Here is a 17455-nt window from a genome sequence, read left to right on the forward strand (position 1 = left end):
GAAGTGATAGGGATCCTAGTAAAATTATCCAGTAATTCCAGTATTGGATGTGTCATTTTCTAATTCAATCACAAGGTTTTGTGGGCCCTTACACTTATATCAATCAAGGGACAGGATCCACTACTAGGATAACTGAGATACTTTTTACTGAGATGTCTAACATTTTTGAAAATCATGAGAGTTAGTGGTGAGCCAATGTGCTGATTTTCACAGAAATATGTATTCATGACTTTTCATTCTGTAAATATTATGACATCCCATCTATGCCATGCGATCATATTTCTCTATGAAAAAAATAGCCACCTGATACGCATCAATATATGAATAGGCAGTGGTAGCAAGTGTAGCAGGTAAAATAACCGTTTTTTTATAATTAAAGAACGATACCATACAAACGTCCTCTTTAGATATGCGATATGAATCTAAACTACAATAACGATTTTTTAAACTTCTACAACAATTTTATATGTTATTGAAGACCTATGATGTTGTATGAACTCTCTAGAAAACAGTCCATTTACTGTTAAGATAAATATCTCACATCGAAAAATTTAGGAAAAACAAAGTGTTTTATAATTTAAGATCCAACACCTCTCAATAATAAATGATTCATTTAAGAACCAAATCGTACTAGATATGAGGCCACAAACAAACAACACGCTACCACAAAGTTTTTTGAATTGGATTTTCTTACATCCACCTCAATAGAAAATCTCAAAGTCTTCCTCCTCCTTGTGATTCTCTTCTTCTTCTTCTTTTTTTTAATGATAAATGAGTTTTAAAATTTAAAAAGAAAGTACAATTATACAAGGGCATACCCAACGATGATAAAGACCGAAGAACACAAACCAAGTTGAAAAAAAGAAAAGAAAAAAAATAAGAAGGTATCTTGGTAAGTTCATGAAAGAAATCCAAGGATATGTCATATGCAATCTTCAAATTTTCATATTAAAATTATTAATTATACTCATAAATTAAGACTTGCTGTTAAGAATCATAGTTTTCAGACCCGGATCGGCTCGTCGGTCAGACCGTGAAACCCGTGACCCGAAGATATACACGGGCCGATTCATGTAGTTCGATCGTTTAAGCAATGAACCGTGGACAACCGCGAGTTAAACCCGTAAAACCACCGAACCGTGAACCGTGCGGTTTAATGAAAACCCGCTTGATCGACTAGATCGACGGTGGACAAGCAGATCAACGATGGTGGACAAAGCAGATTGGTGACAAAGAGACACCATTGGTGTTGGGTAAGCAGATCAGCGAGATGGAGAAACTGGAGTAGATCAGTGATGGCGATGCAGATCAGAGATGAGTGATATTGGCAGCAAGAGTCCAGGCCATGAGCAAGAGGGGGGCACAAAGACTTCGGCAGGGAAGTGGAGAGGTACAGTGAAGAGTTTTCACTTTGAGGAGATTTCGGTGGTGATGAACGTCGGTTATGCCTCTGTCTGGTTTTTTTTTTTTATAATTTTCTCTCTTTGTTGAAGAGAAAACGAAGGGAAAAAGCTAGCAAGACATCTAGAAAGCTCCAAATATAATATTATAATAGTACTGTATTATAGACTTTGATTATAATATATATAGGAGTCTAGTTCTAGAAGACTCCATTATACAATATTATGTAATATATATTATATAATGTATATACAATATACTTCTCAAAAAATATTTATATACAATATATTTAGATGTAATATAATACAATATATCTCATATATATTAAATTGTAGTGTTATTGGCTTATTGCTTAATGAACTAATGAAGTTATTGTTTAAGTATATATAGTTACATACTTATTTAGTATATTATATACTATATAGTATATACTAAATTACTAATAATTATATAATATATAACTAAATATTTATTATTTTATTATTTAAAAAATATGCAGTTCAACCTGCATCATAATGGTTGAACCTCGAAACCCTTGAACCTTCAGCCTTGACGGTTCGATGCGCGGGTCGGGTTTAAAAACTATATTAAGAATAGAACCATTAATATATTTTAAGTAAATTTTTTTTTTGTATGTGAAAAGAAGTTAACGGCATCTTCTGGTGATACATAGATTCCAAAAAATTATTAGCTTTCTACTTTTAACATTGTTGCTTCCTACTTTATAATAATAATAATAATAATAATAATAATAGTAAATTATTTTTTAGTAATCGAGAATCACAATATACAAGTTTATCTAAATAATTAATAAAATCTGATTCACAAAGTATGCTATCACCCAAATAATTAATAAATCTGATTATCCTAATTGTTCAAACTCCAAAAGGGCGTAAGATAAAAGATCCGCTAACATTCTCTAAATAGCATCATTTGATTTTCTTAATTGCAACTCATATCATCTGAGACGATTTGTAAGAACAAAAATGACAACACTGTCTGCAGTGCCTCGAGGTTTACCATCCTACACCAAGCAAGTAGTGACGCATATATGTGTGTTTTTGATGATTGTATGTCAAAATATGTGTGAGCATAATCGACTTGAATATGTTTTAAAATGTGAAAAAGCATGTTTTGATGGTTCACCAAAATACATGTTGAATACGTGATCTTGAGTGTGAACTATGATTATATCTTAACTACATGATTTATCTGCGAATTGCTTATACTTATAATGCTATATATGCTAGAAGTTTAATTATTTGATCATAACTAACCTATGTTTCAAGCATGAACCTCAAACGAGCTTACAAGCATTTTTGAGAATATTTCAGGTTAAGTCTAAATACTCCAATGAATATGTGAGCTATCCGGCAGTCCAAGAATGGTCTTGGAAGACCTAGGGCTTGCTAAGAAATTCATAAGTACCCTTGGCAATCCACTAGATGCAAATTGGAGTAAATTTGGAAAATGCCATATTGGCAAGTGAGGTGGCGAAGCATGCTATATTTGTGTAGATGACATGGCACGTTTGAATTATTATTCAAGGTTGCCATTTGAAGACAAAGTGAAGAAGGAAATTTTATGTGAAAACAAACAAACAAGAAATAACGTTACTTCCTTATTCATGCTAGGTATGTGAACCAAGCATATGAAGAAAATTCAATATCCATCCTTATGCGTACTTGACGTGGAGAATATTTTGTGATTAAGTGAAAGTTCCACTTTCCATACTTAAAATCTGAAATCAAGGAAGCTATTTCGAAGAGTAATTCATGAGAGCTCAGTCAAATATTCAAGAAAGCATAAATCACTGAAGCATTTAAAGGAGATCTTCCCATATGATGCAAGAATGAAGTCGGCTAAGAAGGAAACAAATAAGATGATGCAAGTCAAGACCAGCCAAGCAATGAATCAAATCGTGAGACTTTCCTTGTCTACATTGAGACAAATGAGTACACGGCAAGTGAGGAAGTTTAAAGCTACATTCCATATCTATCAAAGAGAAGCCAATTAACTAAAGAAAGGGATTTGAATTCAGCCGATCATATCAAGTCAAAAGGAGATGATTTTATTTCCTATTTCATGAAGATTAAATTCAAGGCAATCTGAAGATACTTTCCATATTCATGAAAGAGAAATCCCTAGCTAGTCTACATCAAAGTCAAAGCTGATTTGTTTTCCATCTTATGCGAACTAAAATGGAGTCAAGTCTCCCAATCTATGAAGAGGTAAATGTGGGATGAAATTGCTGAATTTATGGAGACAATATTACAAAGCTTGATTGGTGAAATTCAAGAGGAAAAAGTTGTTGAAATCGTGAGGAGACTTTTGAGGGCTTTCAAACCTTATGTGGCACACCTATATATGCAACATATTCAGTAAGTGGAAGATTTGAAGAACTTATGCTATTCTCTTGAACCGATTTTCTATTCTCAATCTCTCCAAGTGCAAGCAAGCTTATTCTAAGTTCTTCTACCAAAGAGTATCACATACTTGTATTCATTGATTGTTCTTCTTTAAAGCTCCTATACACTTCATTCACATATCCTACCCGTGAGCTATCATCCTTGTTCTCCTAGTTTGCTGTTGTAAACACTGAGAGAGAACCTGAGTCAAACACTTGTAAAAGCCCTTAATTGGGTATACCATCCTTGTAAGGATTGTGAGAGTTTTGTGGTTAGCCTGTAAAACCACGTGTGTAAAAGTTAGGAGGGTGAACTTGTGAAAACCTCTGAGTTTCGGTGGTGAACTGCGGAAAATCACCGTTTACGTAGTGGATTGAACTCCTAAGCAAGGGTGCTTAGGGAGTGGAGTAGGAGGACTTGGTGAAGTCTCCGAACCACTGTAAATCATTGTTTGCATCTCTCTCAACTCTACTCTTTTATAGTTTTGTTTTATTGCTTTAATCTGATTTTATATCTTATATACTTGCTTCTATTTGACCTCCGTGATTCTATGTGAGATAAACTTATATTAGTACTAGTTTGAATCTGATTAGGATTTTTAGAGACCAAATCTTGTTTGTCTGTGTTTTGTGTAACAATTTTATTGAAGAGGATTCCTAATAGGAATTTGGGGACACAATTCACCCCCCTCTTGTGTGGCCTAGGTTCTACAATGTGTGTGTGTTGCATTATGCATAAATCAATATTAATTCCATGGTGATATGCAGGAATATGAATCATACACGAGAGAGGTAAATGTTCTAAAAGAAGTGAAGGATATGTTAATGGCTTCAACAAGCAATCCAGTCCAGAATATTCATTTGATTGACTTGCTATGTAGGCTCGGCCTGGCATATCACTATGAAACTAAGGATTGAACTCCTATTGCATCATTTATTTTACGGGGAAGATAACATTTTCCGTGATCATGACTATGATTTGGATACTATGGCTCGTCTGTTCCGGTTATGTCGACAGTATGGATATGATATATCTTGTGGTACACATCAATTGTTATATACATAGTAATTATATCTGCAGCTTGTTATGGTAAAGATTATGACTTGTTGTATATGTGATTTATGAATCATCAGTTGTGTTCAATAAATTCCTGGATGGTGAAGGAAAGTTGAAGGCAAATCTTGTGAGCGATACAAAAGCAATGTTGAATTTGTATGAAGCTTGTCATGTTAGCCTGCTTGGAGAAGATATTCTAGGCAAAGCCCTTTCGCTTACGACAACTCACTTGAAGGCGGCCTTGGCGAAGGAGACAAGCCAGCATCTAGCAAAACATATAATGAATGCCTTGGAGCAGCCCTTCCACAAGGCGATCCCAAGATTAGAGGCAAGAAAGTATATTCCTTTCTATGAGGAGGAGGAGTGCAGGCATGACAAGATTCTCAAATTCGCAAAGTTGGACTTCAATCGAGTGCAATTACTATACCAATAGGAGCTCTACTATGTCACCAGGTGTGTGTGTGTGTGTATATATTAGATGCTACTTCCACCATCATAATTAACCTCAGAACCACAGTATTAGAATGCAACTTAGTAATTTAATTACTTGTTCCGCAGTTGGTGGAAGGAGACCAATCTAGCTTCCGAGTGCTCTTTTGTGAGAGATAGAATCGTAGAGATGGATTGTTGGGGAGCAGTATCAACATCCGACCCACGTTATGGACGAGCCAGAATTACTTTTACCAAAACGATGATGTTGCTATCTATGATCGATGATGTATACGACTCCTACGGTACACCTGAAGAACTTAAAGGTTTTGCAGACGCCATTCGAAGGTTTGACATCCATTTATTATATATTTTTTTCTCTCTCCCTAGTTAAAGATTCGGTGAAGTCTGACGTTTGAATAAGGTTACCAGCTGGTACTCAATTAGTTGGACAAGTGTGTAAGAAAGTCAAGCCGAGATGGTGTCTATTATATCATACGTATCAGTTAATTAAAAGGAAACGTTTGATACCCCAATTTATGCAGAATGTTGGATATTAAGTGAATTCTATATGTATATTTACAGTCAATGATTATCACACATGTCATATAATACTAAGAGTAAAATAAGGGTCATAAATCGGGAGTCTATAACATTACTCTAAAAAAATGTTTAGAGTTTATACATGTTAGGGCCGAGGGTAATCATCAGATAATATATTTAATTGTTGAAATTTGAAAGTAAAACAAGTTAGGGCTGAGGGTAGTATGGTCAATAAGAAAGATATTTTAAATAATTTATTCTTAATTAAATCAATCTTATGGACCTCATGGATTTAAAAAAAAAAAATTAGAGTGGATCATTGGAATAAAATATTATTATTCCAAAATATAATAGCGTGATACTAATTGATACATCCGCGTTCAGGTGGGATATGTCTGCGATGGATCTAGTGCCCGATTATTTGAAGAATTTTTATCACATTCTCCTAAATCTTTATGAAGAATTAGACAAGGAAATGACCGCTGAAGGAAGACCTTATAGTGTCCCTCGCCTGAAGGAATTTGTAAGCTAATAACGAATTCATATATATATATGGATTCGGGGAGGACAAGTGCACTATGCACTGTTCTCAATGGTGCACCCAAAAAAATCTTGGAAAATTTTGAAAAGTAATAGATGAATAGTATTTATTAGCATAATGAATCTAATGTTTTTTTTTTTTTCGATCAAAATACCGAATATTTTGAGTTTATATCCAACGATTTAAGATTTAAATTTGTAATTTTTTTTATGTTGAATTTGAAAAAAATTTCAAAAGAAAAAATGTCATGGGATTTATTATGAAAAATATTACACATCTATATATGATTTTTCAAAATGTTTTTGGTGCACTGGTCCTCCCCCAATCCTACATAGAGCAAGCGTTTTTCATTATTGCTTCAACTGATTTGAGTAAATTAATTAACTTTTGTTTTGTTTGCGAAAACAAGACTAAGGAAGGTTCAGATGCCTATCATAATGAAACTCAGTGGTTTGACAAAGGATACGTTCCCTCATTTAATGAATACATGATGACTGCACTTGTCTTAGCTATTGGTCATCTAATGACTGCGGCATCTTTTGTTGGGATGGAAAATGCAAAAGCTGATGCATTTGAATGGGTTCACAGTAGTCGTAGAATTATAGTGGCAGTCAGCATAATCCTTCGTCTTACCAACGACATCCTATCCCATAAGGTATGTGATATACTAGTTATTATATATATAGATGTCTACTATGTAATCGTTAAAATCCTTGTTTTGTTTTTTTCTGTCTTCTTTAAGCGAGAGCAAACAACTGGGCAATCTGCTTCAAGTATTGAATGCTATATGAGGCAATATAGTCTCTCAGAAGAGGAGGTGATTGAGAACGTTGAAAAGATGATCGCAAAACAGTGGAAGATCATCAACGAGGAGTTTATGAAGCCAACTCCTATCTCAAATCATCTCATATCGGTGGCCATCGGTCTGGCACGGAGCATGGGACCATGGTTCCAGTTTGGAGATGGATATACAGAACCAGAATATGCTGAGGAATTGATATCTTTAATGTTCATAGAAAAACTCAAAATTTAACAATTAATATTGCGCAAGATCACTTCCCTCATTACAAGCTTGTAATAAATCTATCTAAATAATTAAACGTGTTTGTGAGCAGATATAAACTTCTCATGTGCTTTCCCTGTCAAGTTCTGAACAGAGGGGAGGGTATGTAGAGAATGCATCGCTTGAATACTATTTACAGTGTGGACAACTGAATCTTCTATGAATACTAGTTTCTTTCATTAAAACATCAATTAATTATTGTTCACCATGTAGTAATTTGTAAATTAATAAGAATTTATTATTAATACGTAACCCTCCTCCAGCAAAGGATCGAACTTGAACTACTCTTTCCGGCTTAGCTAGTTCTCCCAGAGGAATAGGGAAACCATCTTCTAATATTCTTAAGAGAAGTAGCCGTAGGGGGCAAAGCAACAATATTTAGTAGTTTTGAAGCTTCATCATATTATCAACATATACATATAGATATCTGAAGAATCCATTCATTCTCAATTCTTAGTGAATGAATTCCAAAGAAATTTATGAACAATCCATGATACCAAGATTAACATCATTTCAAGGCACGAGAATAGCATAATACCCTGACAGGCTGGCACGAGAAGAGGCAGTGGTGGACCCAACCCATTAGCAATGGGGGCACAGGCCCCGTCAATTTTTTTTACACTAAGTATACTAGCTGCTTACGACAAATTGAGAATGAATTATTTGTTGTAACTAATGGTGAACTATTTATTGTCTATGGAGCGTTGGTCATTGCGCAAAAACCAGAAATCATAAATCAACTACTCAAAACAACCATAACCCATCTCTAAAACCTCATATGCATTAGTAATAGGTTGATTGTTCGCATTTGGCTCGTCAGTAATGGGCTGATTGTTCCTGTTTGGCTTGACAGAAATGGGCTGATTGTTCCTATTTGGCTTAGCTAAATGATGAGCCACAACATTGGCCGAACCTTAATTATTTTTCCAAAGCATATGAAATCAAAAGTTGCTTAAAATGGTTTAGGATAAAATTGGTTCATGTAGTTTTAAAAAAAGATATAACTAATGACGAACTATTTGTCGTCTATAGAGCGTTGGTTATGGAGCGGGAAAAAAAATCAATTTCAAGATTCAATCAAACAATAGGCTCACTGTTCGCATTTGGCTCGTAAGTAATGGGCTAATTGTTCCCATTTGACTTGATAGAAATGGGCTTCCTTCCACTTCCCCTTCCTCCCCATCCCATCCCATCACCAGCAAAGGGCCCAGTACTCCTTCTACGTCCTCCCTCCTATCTATTGTTGCCCAGTACTCCATCCACTAGCTCTTCCCCCCATCTATCACCAGCAAAGGGCCCATTACTCCTACGTCCTCTTCCTATCCACTGCTACCCAATAATCCTTCCACTTGCTCTTCCTCCCCCATCCCATCACCAGCAAAGGCAATGGCAGGACCTTTCCCTCTACACTCACCTCTCTCCATTGCAAGCAAAAAAGGAGGAAATCATATGAGTGGCAAAAATGAATTAATTTCAAAGCTTGATGAAAACTTTAGAGAATCTATGAAATTGGGAAATAATTCGAGTCTGCCTATGATGAGTAAGGGAAACTCAATGGCATTGCACATATAATTTCAAGAGTGTTTTTACGCCTGAGTTGAAAAATTATCTAATTAGAATTGGGCAATTACAAGAGAGAGGTCTTACTATTCTTATACATGCAAAATATTTCATGCTTGGGAAGGGTCTTCTAGTTCAAAAAAAGATGGCATCAAATCGAATCTTTTCTCTTCAATCTCAAGCTCACAATAGTGATCAAACGTGTCTGACCTCTTCTAGTCAAGACATTGCAAGCTTGTGGCACCAGAGATATGGTCATTGATCTCAACTTCAAAGGACTTGAGACTCTTCAGCAAAAGGAAATGGTAACTGGACTTCCTCAACTTCAATCTCCATCTAAAATGTGTGAAGAATGCTTGGTAGGCAAGCAACATCGAGATCTGTTTCCCAAAGAAAGCGCATGGAGAGCTATTGAGACACTTCAGCTTATGTATGCATACATACGTGGACCACTATTTACTGCGGCTTCTAACAAGAACAAGAGGTATTTAGTTACCTTTATTGATGATATGAGTCGAAAAACTTGGGTTTATTTATTGGTTGAGAAGTTTGATGCATTCAAGAGATTTAAATTGTTTGCCGAAAAAGAAATCGGTTCATGCATTAGAGGTCTAGTGATAATGGTGATGGCATTGCCGAGAGGAAGAATCGTACCATTATGAACATGGTAAGAAGTTTGCTTACAGATAAAAAAGTTCCCAGAGTCTTTTGGCCTGAAGCTGGAGTGTGCATGTGTTGAATAGAAGTCCAACACTCATTATGAGAAACATCACACCTGAAGAAGCATGGAGTGGACACTAACCTTTTGTTGATCATTTTCGAGTATTTGGGAGCTTGGCCTTTGTTCAAGTACCTGACAAGAAAAGAAATAAATTTGATGACAAAACCCAAAAATGTGTTCTACTCAGAGTCAGCGGAGAGTCCAAGGCTTATAGACTCTACAATCCAACTACTCAAAAGATCATAGTGAGTCATGATGTAGTGGTTGATGAAGACAAGAGTTGGAAGTGGAATGCTTCTGACCAGGAAGAAACAAAGGCAGTAGCAGTCAATCTGGAGATCAATGAGGAGGAAAATTCTTCTTCTGATATTCATCTAATGAGGAAAATTCTTCTGTTGGTTCATCAATTGAGTCAATAGAAGAAAGTCTACCAAGGAATGCCGAAACAAGAGTAAGGAGAGAACCTATTTGGATGAGAAATTATGAGTAAGGAGAGGCTTATCAGATGAAAAAAGTATGGCTTATGCTGCAATGTTTGTTGATAGTGATCACATCTCCTTTTGTAATGCCGTGAAGAATGTTAAGTGGAGAAAAGCAATGAATGCAGAGATAGAGGCAATAGAGAGGAACAATACTTGGGAGTTGACTGAGCTTCCAAAAGGAGAGACATTAATTGGGGTTAAGTGGAACTACAAAAGTAAGCTTAATGAGCACGGTGAGCTAGATAAATACATGGCTCGGTTGGTTGTTAAAGGCTATGCTCAAGAATATGGGGTTGACTATGCTGAGGTTTTTGCTCCGGTGGCACGTTTGGATACTATTCGATTAGTGATCATACTTGCAGCTCAAAATGAATGGATCATTCATCAACTCAATGTGAAATCGGCATTTTTGCAAGGGACTTGAACATAAAGTATACAAGCGAAGTAAGGCTTTATATGGACTAAAACAAGCTCCCCGAGCTAGGTATAGTCGACGCATAGAGTCATATGGTATAGTCGCATAGAGTCGTATTTCTTGAAGAATGGATTCAAAAAATGTCCCTATGAGCCTACTGTGATCATAAAAGCAAGGAGGAGGTCAGCTCTTGATTGTTTGCCTATATGTTGATGATCTACTTTTCACGGTAATGACAACTCCATGTTCGATGAGTTCAAACAATCTATGATAACTGAATTCGATATGACAGATCTTGGGAGGATGGGGTACTTCCTTGGAATTGAATTTCTACAAAGTTCGAAAGGTATTTTCATTGGACAGAAGAAATATACTCAAGAGGTGCTGGATAGATTCAAAATGAGTACATGTATTCTGTTCAAATCCAATTGTTCCCGGATTAAAACTCACGAAGGATGAAGGAGGAGTGAGAGTGGATGCTACTGTGTACAAACAAATTGTGGGTAGCCTCATGTATTGAACAGCTACTTGTCCTGATATCATATATGTTGTGGGTTTAATTAGCATATATATGGATAGACCCACTGAGCTTCATTTTAATGCTGCTAAGAGAGTGTTATGCTACTTGAAGGGAAAAATCGATCTTGGAGTGTTCTACATGAAGGGAGGAGATAAAGAACCTGTTGCATTCAGTGATAGATTACGCAGGTGATCTAGAAGATGGGAAAAGCATATCTGGGTATGCTTTTGTGTTAGGTGGCGGAGTTGTTTCATGGCCATCAAAGAAACAACCTATGGTCACCCTTTCAACCACAGAAGTCGAGTTTATAGCCGAGTTTAATGGCGAAGGAGGGTACTCGAGGAGTTATGTCACTGTCAACATGATTCTACAGTTATGTTTTGTGACAATAGTTCAGCCATTAAACTTTCAAGGAATCCTGTGATGCATGGAAGGAGCAAGCATATAGATGTAATATTTCATTTTACTAAGGAGGGCATTGTGAAGTTGGTTCATTGTCCTACTCTAGAACAGATTGCAGATATTATATGACGAAGCCATTAAAGTTCAAAGTCTTTGTGAAGATGAGTGACTTGCTCGGAGTATGTTCAGAACTAGTTGAGTTGTTGATATTTTATAGTTAGTTGGTTTTGAAGTTTGATTTGTAGTTTAGTAAAATAATCCTTATTGTTCAGGAACATTAGTTAAGGTTTGGCCTGTTATTTTGGAGTATCCCACGTAATTAGAACTTGTAAACGTGGGACTTATCTTTTCTGCTGTTCTTCTTTTTAAGGCTATGGTGTAGCCAAAACTTGTTAGTGGAATAATACTAAGACATTCTCCCATATATTCTTCTACACTCAATCTCAGTGACACTAACAATGTAATCTCTCCGGAGAGGAGGTGATTGACAATTTTGAAAAGATGATTGCAAATTAGTGGAAGATTATCAACGAGGAGTTTATGAAGCCAACTCCTATCTCAAATCATCTCGTATCAGTAGCCATAAACCAGGCACGCAGCTGCAGACCATGGTTCCTGTTTGGAGATGCATATACAGAACCTGAATATCCCGAGGATATCATATCTTTAATGTTTAGGAAAAAAATCCACATTTAACAATTAATAAGTAACTTCTATTGCATTATTAATTCAAATAAGTTACATCTGCCTAAATAATTAAACGTGCTTGTGAGCTCATTGAACTTCTCATGCCCTTTCCCTATCAAATTCTGGACGGAGGATATGTAGAGAAATGCATGGCCTGTGAATGCTAGCTTCTTTAATTAGGGGAATGCTATCTGCCTTCACGTCTGTCCTTTCTCCATTCCCACGGCTTCTCAGGGTTTGATGAAGCCCACAACCCAACTCGTTTCGCTCGAGCCTCTTTCTCCCACTGATATGTTACATATATGAAACTTTAGATATTAGCTATATGGTTTAGTCAGTTGAGTGCAAGAAAGCGCGAGGCCATTGTGGAACTACTTACTGCTGCAAATTCCGAGCGCTTGTCGTAGGCTGTGTAGTGCCATGCTAGCCCTTTCTTCAGCATGACTTCCTAATTTGCACGATATATTAGAATACTGGTCGATGATTAAGATCTCTATGGGTTTGAGATGGAAATTGTACCTGAATGAATTTGCCGTTGCAATACACATCTCCCACGCTGCGTCCGTATCGATCTTCTTCATATATAAGAACTCTTAAGCACTTTCCCTGAACCAACTTGACCAGTTCATCCTTTGCCTCTTGCCCATATGGCATTTTGCTCTCCGGTGCATCTATACCCCTGCATTCTTTCCAACCAAAAATCACTAACCTTCGATTTTGAGTCATTAAATTGAAAGGATCTAGCTTATGGAAAAACCAGTACCTCAGTCGAATCCGATACTTCCGAGCAAGAATTTCCTCGTTCTCAATATGTAGTACCCTAAACCCAGAAGATAATTTAAAGGGCAACGGTATTCAAGGGAATTTTCGCAGACAGATAAAGCTAGATAACCTACCGGTATCCAGCGTCGATGATTTTCTGGTGAAGAGCATCTGCCTTCTGGTAATCCCTCACTTCACGAGCTTTCGATCTTTGAGCAGCTGCTATCTGCACGTCCCTAGGAACGTTTGCTGATTCCCGGGGATCCGCAGCACTAACATACACAGTTATGGTGTCCCCATCTGCTATTGCTTTTGCATCAACCGGTAGAGTCTGCAACTCATACTTGACCCCATCTGGCAATATTGTTGGGAATCCAACGGAGACTTCCTCAACATTGTGAGGAAGAGGAAGACCATAAAAGGCCAATAAACCCTACAAAGAAACCATGAAATGCAGAGACAATCCTGACATTAGAGTCTGATAAGCTCATTCTGAAGTTACCGGATAGAGACAGAAATTTCTGCAGAATTTACCTGAACATCTGCTTTTTGGTGTCTCTTCAAGGTCTGAACTACAAGCCTTGTAGCTTCTTCAGGTGTTTTTGGAGGGGGTTTCGACTCTCTCCATGCCTCCAAAAGTTTTCTATACCTTAAATGATCAATCTTACACAAATTAAGCAGGACATTTCCGAGGAATTCAGCTAAGTTACAATTTTCATTATTGATTCAGGGAGCATGGTGTTGTAATTACCAATTTGCTTGCGCTTTTTTGGAGGAGACAACATGTTTATCGAGTCCTTCTGGAACCTTAAAAAAAAAATTGAAACCAAGCACGCCAATCAGTGATAATTCTAGTTCTACAACTGTTAAGGTCGGCATCCGGGTATAGTGTTTTTGTAAACTCAAGATCCTATCTTTTATGTAATCAAGATCAAGATCTACCCAACATGATTCTTTAAGGAAAAAAAATTGATCCTTTTGTTATTCAAGAACTCGTTGAAATTGTAGGAGTGCAGTGCAACTGGAGTATCATTACAAGCTAAAGCACCTCTGCAACATGATAATATGACTACATACAGATTCAGAATTCCAAAACTGCATTAGCTGTGACATTTTTGTTTTTCATTTTCATGTAAACATTGAAAGAAAAGATATCTAATTAGCTCAAGAAATTAAACATCAATTACAGCGACTAGTCACGAAATTGAAAGCAGACAAAAAGAAAAAGAAGATACCTGAGAGGTGATTTCGAAGTGAAGCAGATCATGAGCGAGAGCTGAAACACCTACGGTGGCGGCTGAGACGCCGTGAGGTCCCAGAGACTGGGAGTCCTCTTCTGCCGTTGGCTTGCAACAATGCCCATATAGAAATCTGAGAGCATTACCCATTTTTGGCTGCGAATTCTATCAATTTGTGATATCCTGTTCCGTTCTGGGTTTCGATGAGGAAATCTGCGAGAGAAGCAAAAGAATAATGCAATGAGGAAACTCTCTTCTTCACTTTTGTTTTTTAAGAAAGATGGCACGTGGCGTTTTCTGATACGTTGATAATCATTAACCGGTTATTTCCAACGAAGATCTACCTGCTCGCTGAGTTGCGGTTACATTAAGCTAGATTGATGCGTGGCGCTACTTTATTGGACGATCGTATTCATACTCAATCGTCAACGCGTTGCTGTTCAATGTTAGGGAAGTACATGTGATGATGTGAATAATATGTGGCACGATAAGAGCAAAAATAAAAATTATACCTTTAATTAATGAGTGGATTGGCAAGCTGTAATAGCGTTTTGAGATAAATTTGTTTACTTTTATAAAAAAATAAATCATAAATGTGTAATATTCAGTCCATCAATTCAACCATACATTTCTTTTTTGTTCAAAATAAAAATCAAATTCAATAAGAAAAAATATAACAATTCTACATTGTCAAATATAAGCTCAAAACATTAAACATTTCGAATGTGATTGTAGACCAGAAAATCTATAACCAAGAATTTATTGATAGGGCGTAACGGGAAGCATGCAAAAAGTAAAGAGGAGATGACCATTCAGGAGTCGTTGATACCGGTGGGTGCCGACAAATGTACCTCCGACTGTTAAGTTAGTATCGAGAATAGGTAGAGAACAAGAGACAAATGGAATAGAGTGAGATTATCATGATCGTCGCGGTTCATGCAACATAAAACGCTTCAGGGAGCATCTCTGTAGTGAACATTAGGTAGAGTGAACATGATAAAGAAAATGCTAGGGACACCACCACGTAGAGAGAGTGGACATATTCAAGTGAGTGCTACGGGCGTCGCATAGAGTGAATATGACCGAGGGAGTGCTAGGGGTATCGCGTATATTGGATATGGCCAAGGGAATCCTAAGGGTATCGCTAGGAGTGAATATGGCCAAAAGGGTGTTAGGAGCATTGTGTAGATTGAACATGGTAGAGGGATGTTAGAGGCGCTGCTTAGACTTAAGCATAGTTAAGGAAGTGGAAGGGGCGTCGCGTAGACTAAGCATGGTCGAGGGAGTGTTAGGGGATCGCTTAGCCTCAAGATGGTCGAGAGAATGTTAGGGGGTCGCGTAGTCTGAACATGGTCGAGAGAGTGTTAGAATCATTGTGTAGACTGAGCATGGTCGAGAGAGTGCCAAAGGTGTTGCATAGACTAAACATGGTTAAGAGAGTATCGAAGGGGTCGCCTAGTCTGAGCATAATCGAGAGAGTGTCAGATGTGCCTCTAAAGACTGAGCAACGTGGCGTAGGGAGTGTTAGGGGCCGCCTCCGCGATGCGTTTAGGGAGAGGAAGTGAATTATAGAGAGGGGGAAAGCTTGTTAGCAATGTAAGCCATGCCAGAGCTTTTGGGCCAGTGAGGCGATTGCTTGAAATGGTGGACTTTGACTCTGTGCCAAGCCTTTGGGCCTATGTAGTCTTGTGAGGCCTACGAACTTGTTCATACTTGGCCTATAAAGAGGGGAAACTTTTGGACACTTAAGTCCAGTTCAAAAATTTTTATCCCTCTAAGATACCACTAGTATGCTAATTATTTCTTTACCCTTGTTTTATTCCTCCCACAACAACTATACTTCTCTTCTCTTATCTCTCTTTACTGTTATCCGTTGGTATCCAACCTAAATTGAAGCTCACATCACCATGAACATACTCCGATCGACCTTCCACCATCACCAACGGCCGTCCATTTGACCTGAAAAACAATCAGAAAGTTGAGACCACCATAAGACAAAAGCCTTAGATCCGGCCGATTTTGGTGACGGTTTGCTACACCACCATTACCATTAGACTCCCCTCACTGAGACGCACAATACCCAGCTAGGTACAGCCCAAAACGGCCACCGAATATGGCCGTTTTAAAATAATAACATTGGACGGCCAGTGTTACTATTTCAAAAAAACTTCAGATTTGATCGATTGCTGTTGCGATTCGTCATACCACCATCACAGATGGACTCCTCTCATTGAAGCACACAATACCCAGCCATATATGGTTCAAAACGGCCACCAGATATGTCCGTTTTATAATAGTAACATTGGTCGGCTAATGTTATTGTTTTGAAAAACTTCAGATCCGATCGATTTCAACGACAATTCGCAACACCACCATCACCATTGGATTCCCCTCATAGAGACGCATAATGCCCAACCATATTTGGACCAAAACGACAGCCAGAAAAAGAGATGAGAGAGAGAGAGAGAGAGATGCAGTAGGAGAGAGAAAATTGTTATGATGAGAGAGAGATGCAGTAGAGAGAAGATGTAGTGAGATAAAAGAGAGATATAACATATAAAGAAAGTAATAAAAAACCATTTTAGATCGAATCCTCCTTGAAAAAATGATAAAAAATGAATCAGATAAAATTTAAATGATTTAAATATTATAAAAAATAAAAATAGATTTATGAAGGATAAAGTTTTTTGAAATGGAGGTAGATGTCCAGCAGTTTTGAAAATGGTATTAATATGTCATTTTCCATATAAAGAGCTATTGAAGTGGATTTGGACCTTGAACCAAATTTGACCCCAACAACAATAATTTTTTTGGGAAAAAAAAATATCATTTATTATACCAAATCCTACAAATTTAGGATAATTTTTCCGAAAAGTTTTGGACCTCGGGCACCCTTAATTAATCACAATTTTTGCATCATCCATCCATGACATGATAATCTCTCTCCATTGGCCACAATCAATTTGTAGCATAATTTGACTTTGTGATTGTTAATCCTAATTTGGTTTTCAAGTTTCAACTTGATAATTCAAGAAATTATGACTAGTTTGTTTCTTATTAGCTTCATTTTTTACGTTTTTCAAAGTACAAGTTGTAGCATATATATATATATACAAGAATTCTCTTATAAGTACTCATAGTAAAGACTTAAAATAAGTACAACTTTTTGATCATTGATTTAAGTGAAATGATTAGTGGGACCCACTGTTTTGGGTCCCACATATTTT

General features: G+C 37.1%; 2 protein-coding genes across 3 annotated transcripts; one reads left to right on the forward strand and one right to left on the reverse strand.

Annotated features, from left to right (window-relative positions):
• The first annotated feature begins 1314 nt into the window (after positions 1–1314).
• Positions 1315–7411, forward strand: LOC120014131 (probable terpene synthase 6). The gene is made up of 10 exons (XM_038866052.1): positions 1315–1457; positions 2779–2886; positions 3154–3322; positions 4577–4685; positions 4759–4848; positions 4943–5234; positions 5424–5642; positions 6222–6360; positions 6788–7033; positions 7121–7411. The coding sequence occupies exons 1-10, from the start codon at positions 1315–1317 to the stop codon at positions 7409–7411; spliced, it is 1806 nt and encodes a 601-aa protein (XP_038721980.1).
• Positions 7412–12173: 4762 nt separating this feature from the next.
• On the reverse strand, positions 12174–14467 carry LOC120014616 (staphylococcal-like nuclease CAN2). Of its 2 annotated transcripts, none has more exons than XM_038866620.1 (8): positions 14226–14466; positions 13742–13797; positions 13525–13639; positions 13125–13423; positions 12992–13048; positions 12748–12907; positions 12608–12676; positions 12174–12514 (listed from the first exon to the last, which is right to left on the reverse strand). In XM_038866620.1, the coding sequence occupies exons 1-8, from the start codon at positions 14376–14378 to the stop codon at positions 12416–12418; spliced, it is 1008 nt and encodes a 335-aa protein (XP_038722548.1). In that variant the 5' UTR covers positions 14379–14466; the 3' UTR covers positions 12174–12415. The 2 variants fall into 2 exon arrangements, 1 of the variants encoding a protein (XP_038722548.1); XR_005471591.1 differs by having other exon boundaries at positions 12431–12514; positions 12608–12672; positions 14226–14467.
• Positions 14468–17455: the final 2988 nt, after the last annotated feature.

The sequence above is a fragment of the Tripterygium wilfordii genome, chromosome 14, assembly GCF_013401445.1.
Source record: "Tripterygium wilfordii isolate XIE 37 chromosome 14, ASM1340144v1, whole genome shotgun sequence".
In the NCBI taxonomy this organism is placed as follows: domain Eukaryota; kingdom Viridiplantae; phylum Streptophyta; class Magnoliopsida; order Celastrales; family Celastraceae; genus Tripterygium; species Tripterygium wilfordii.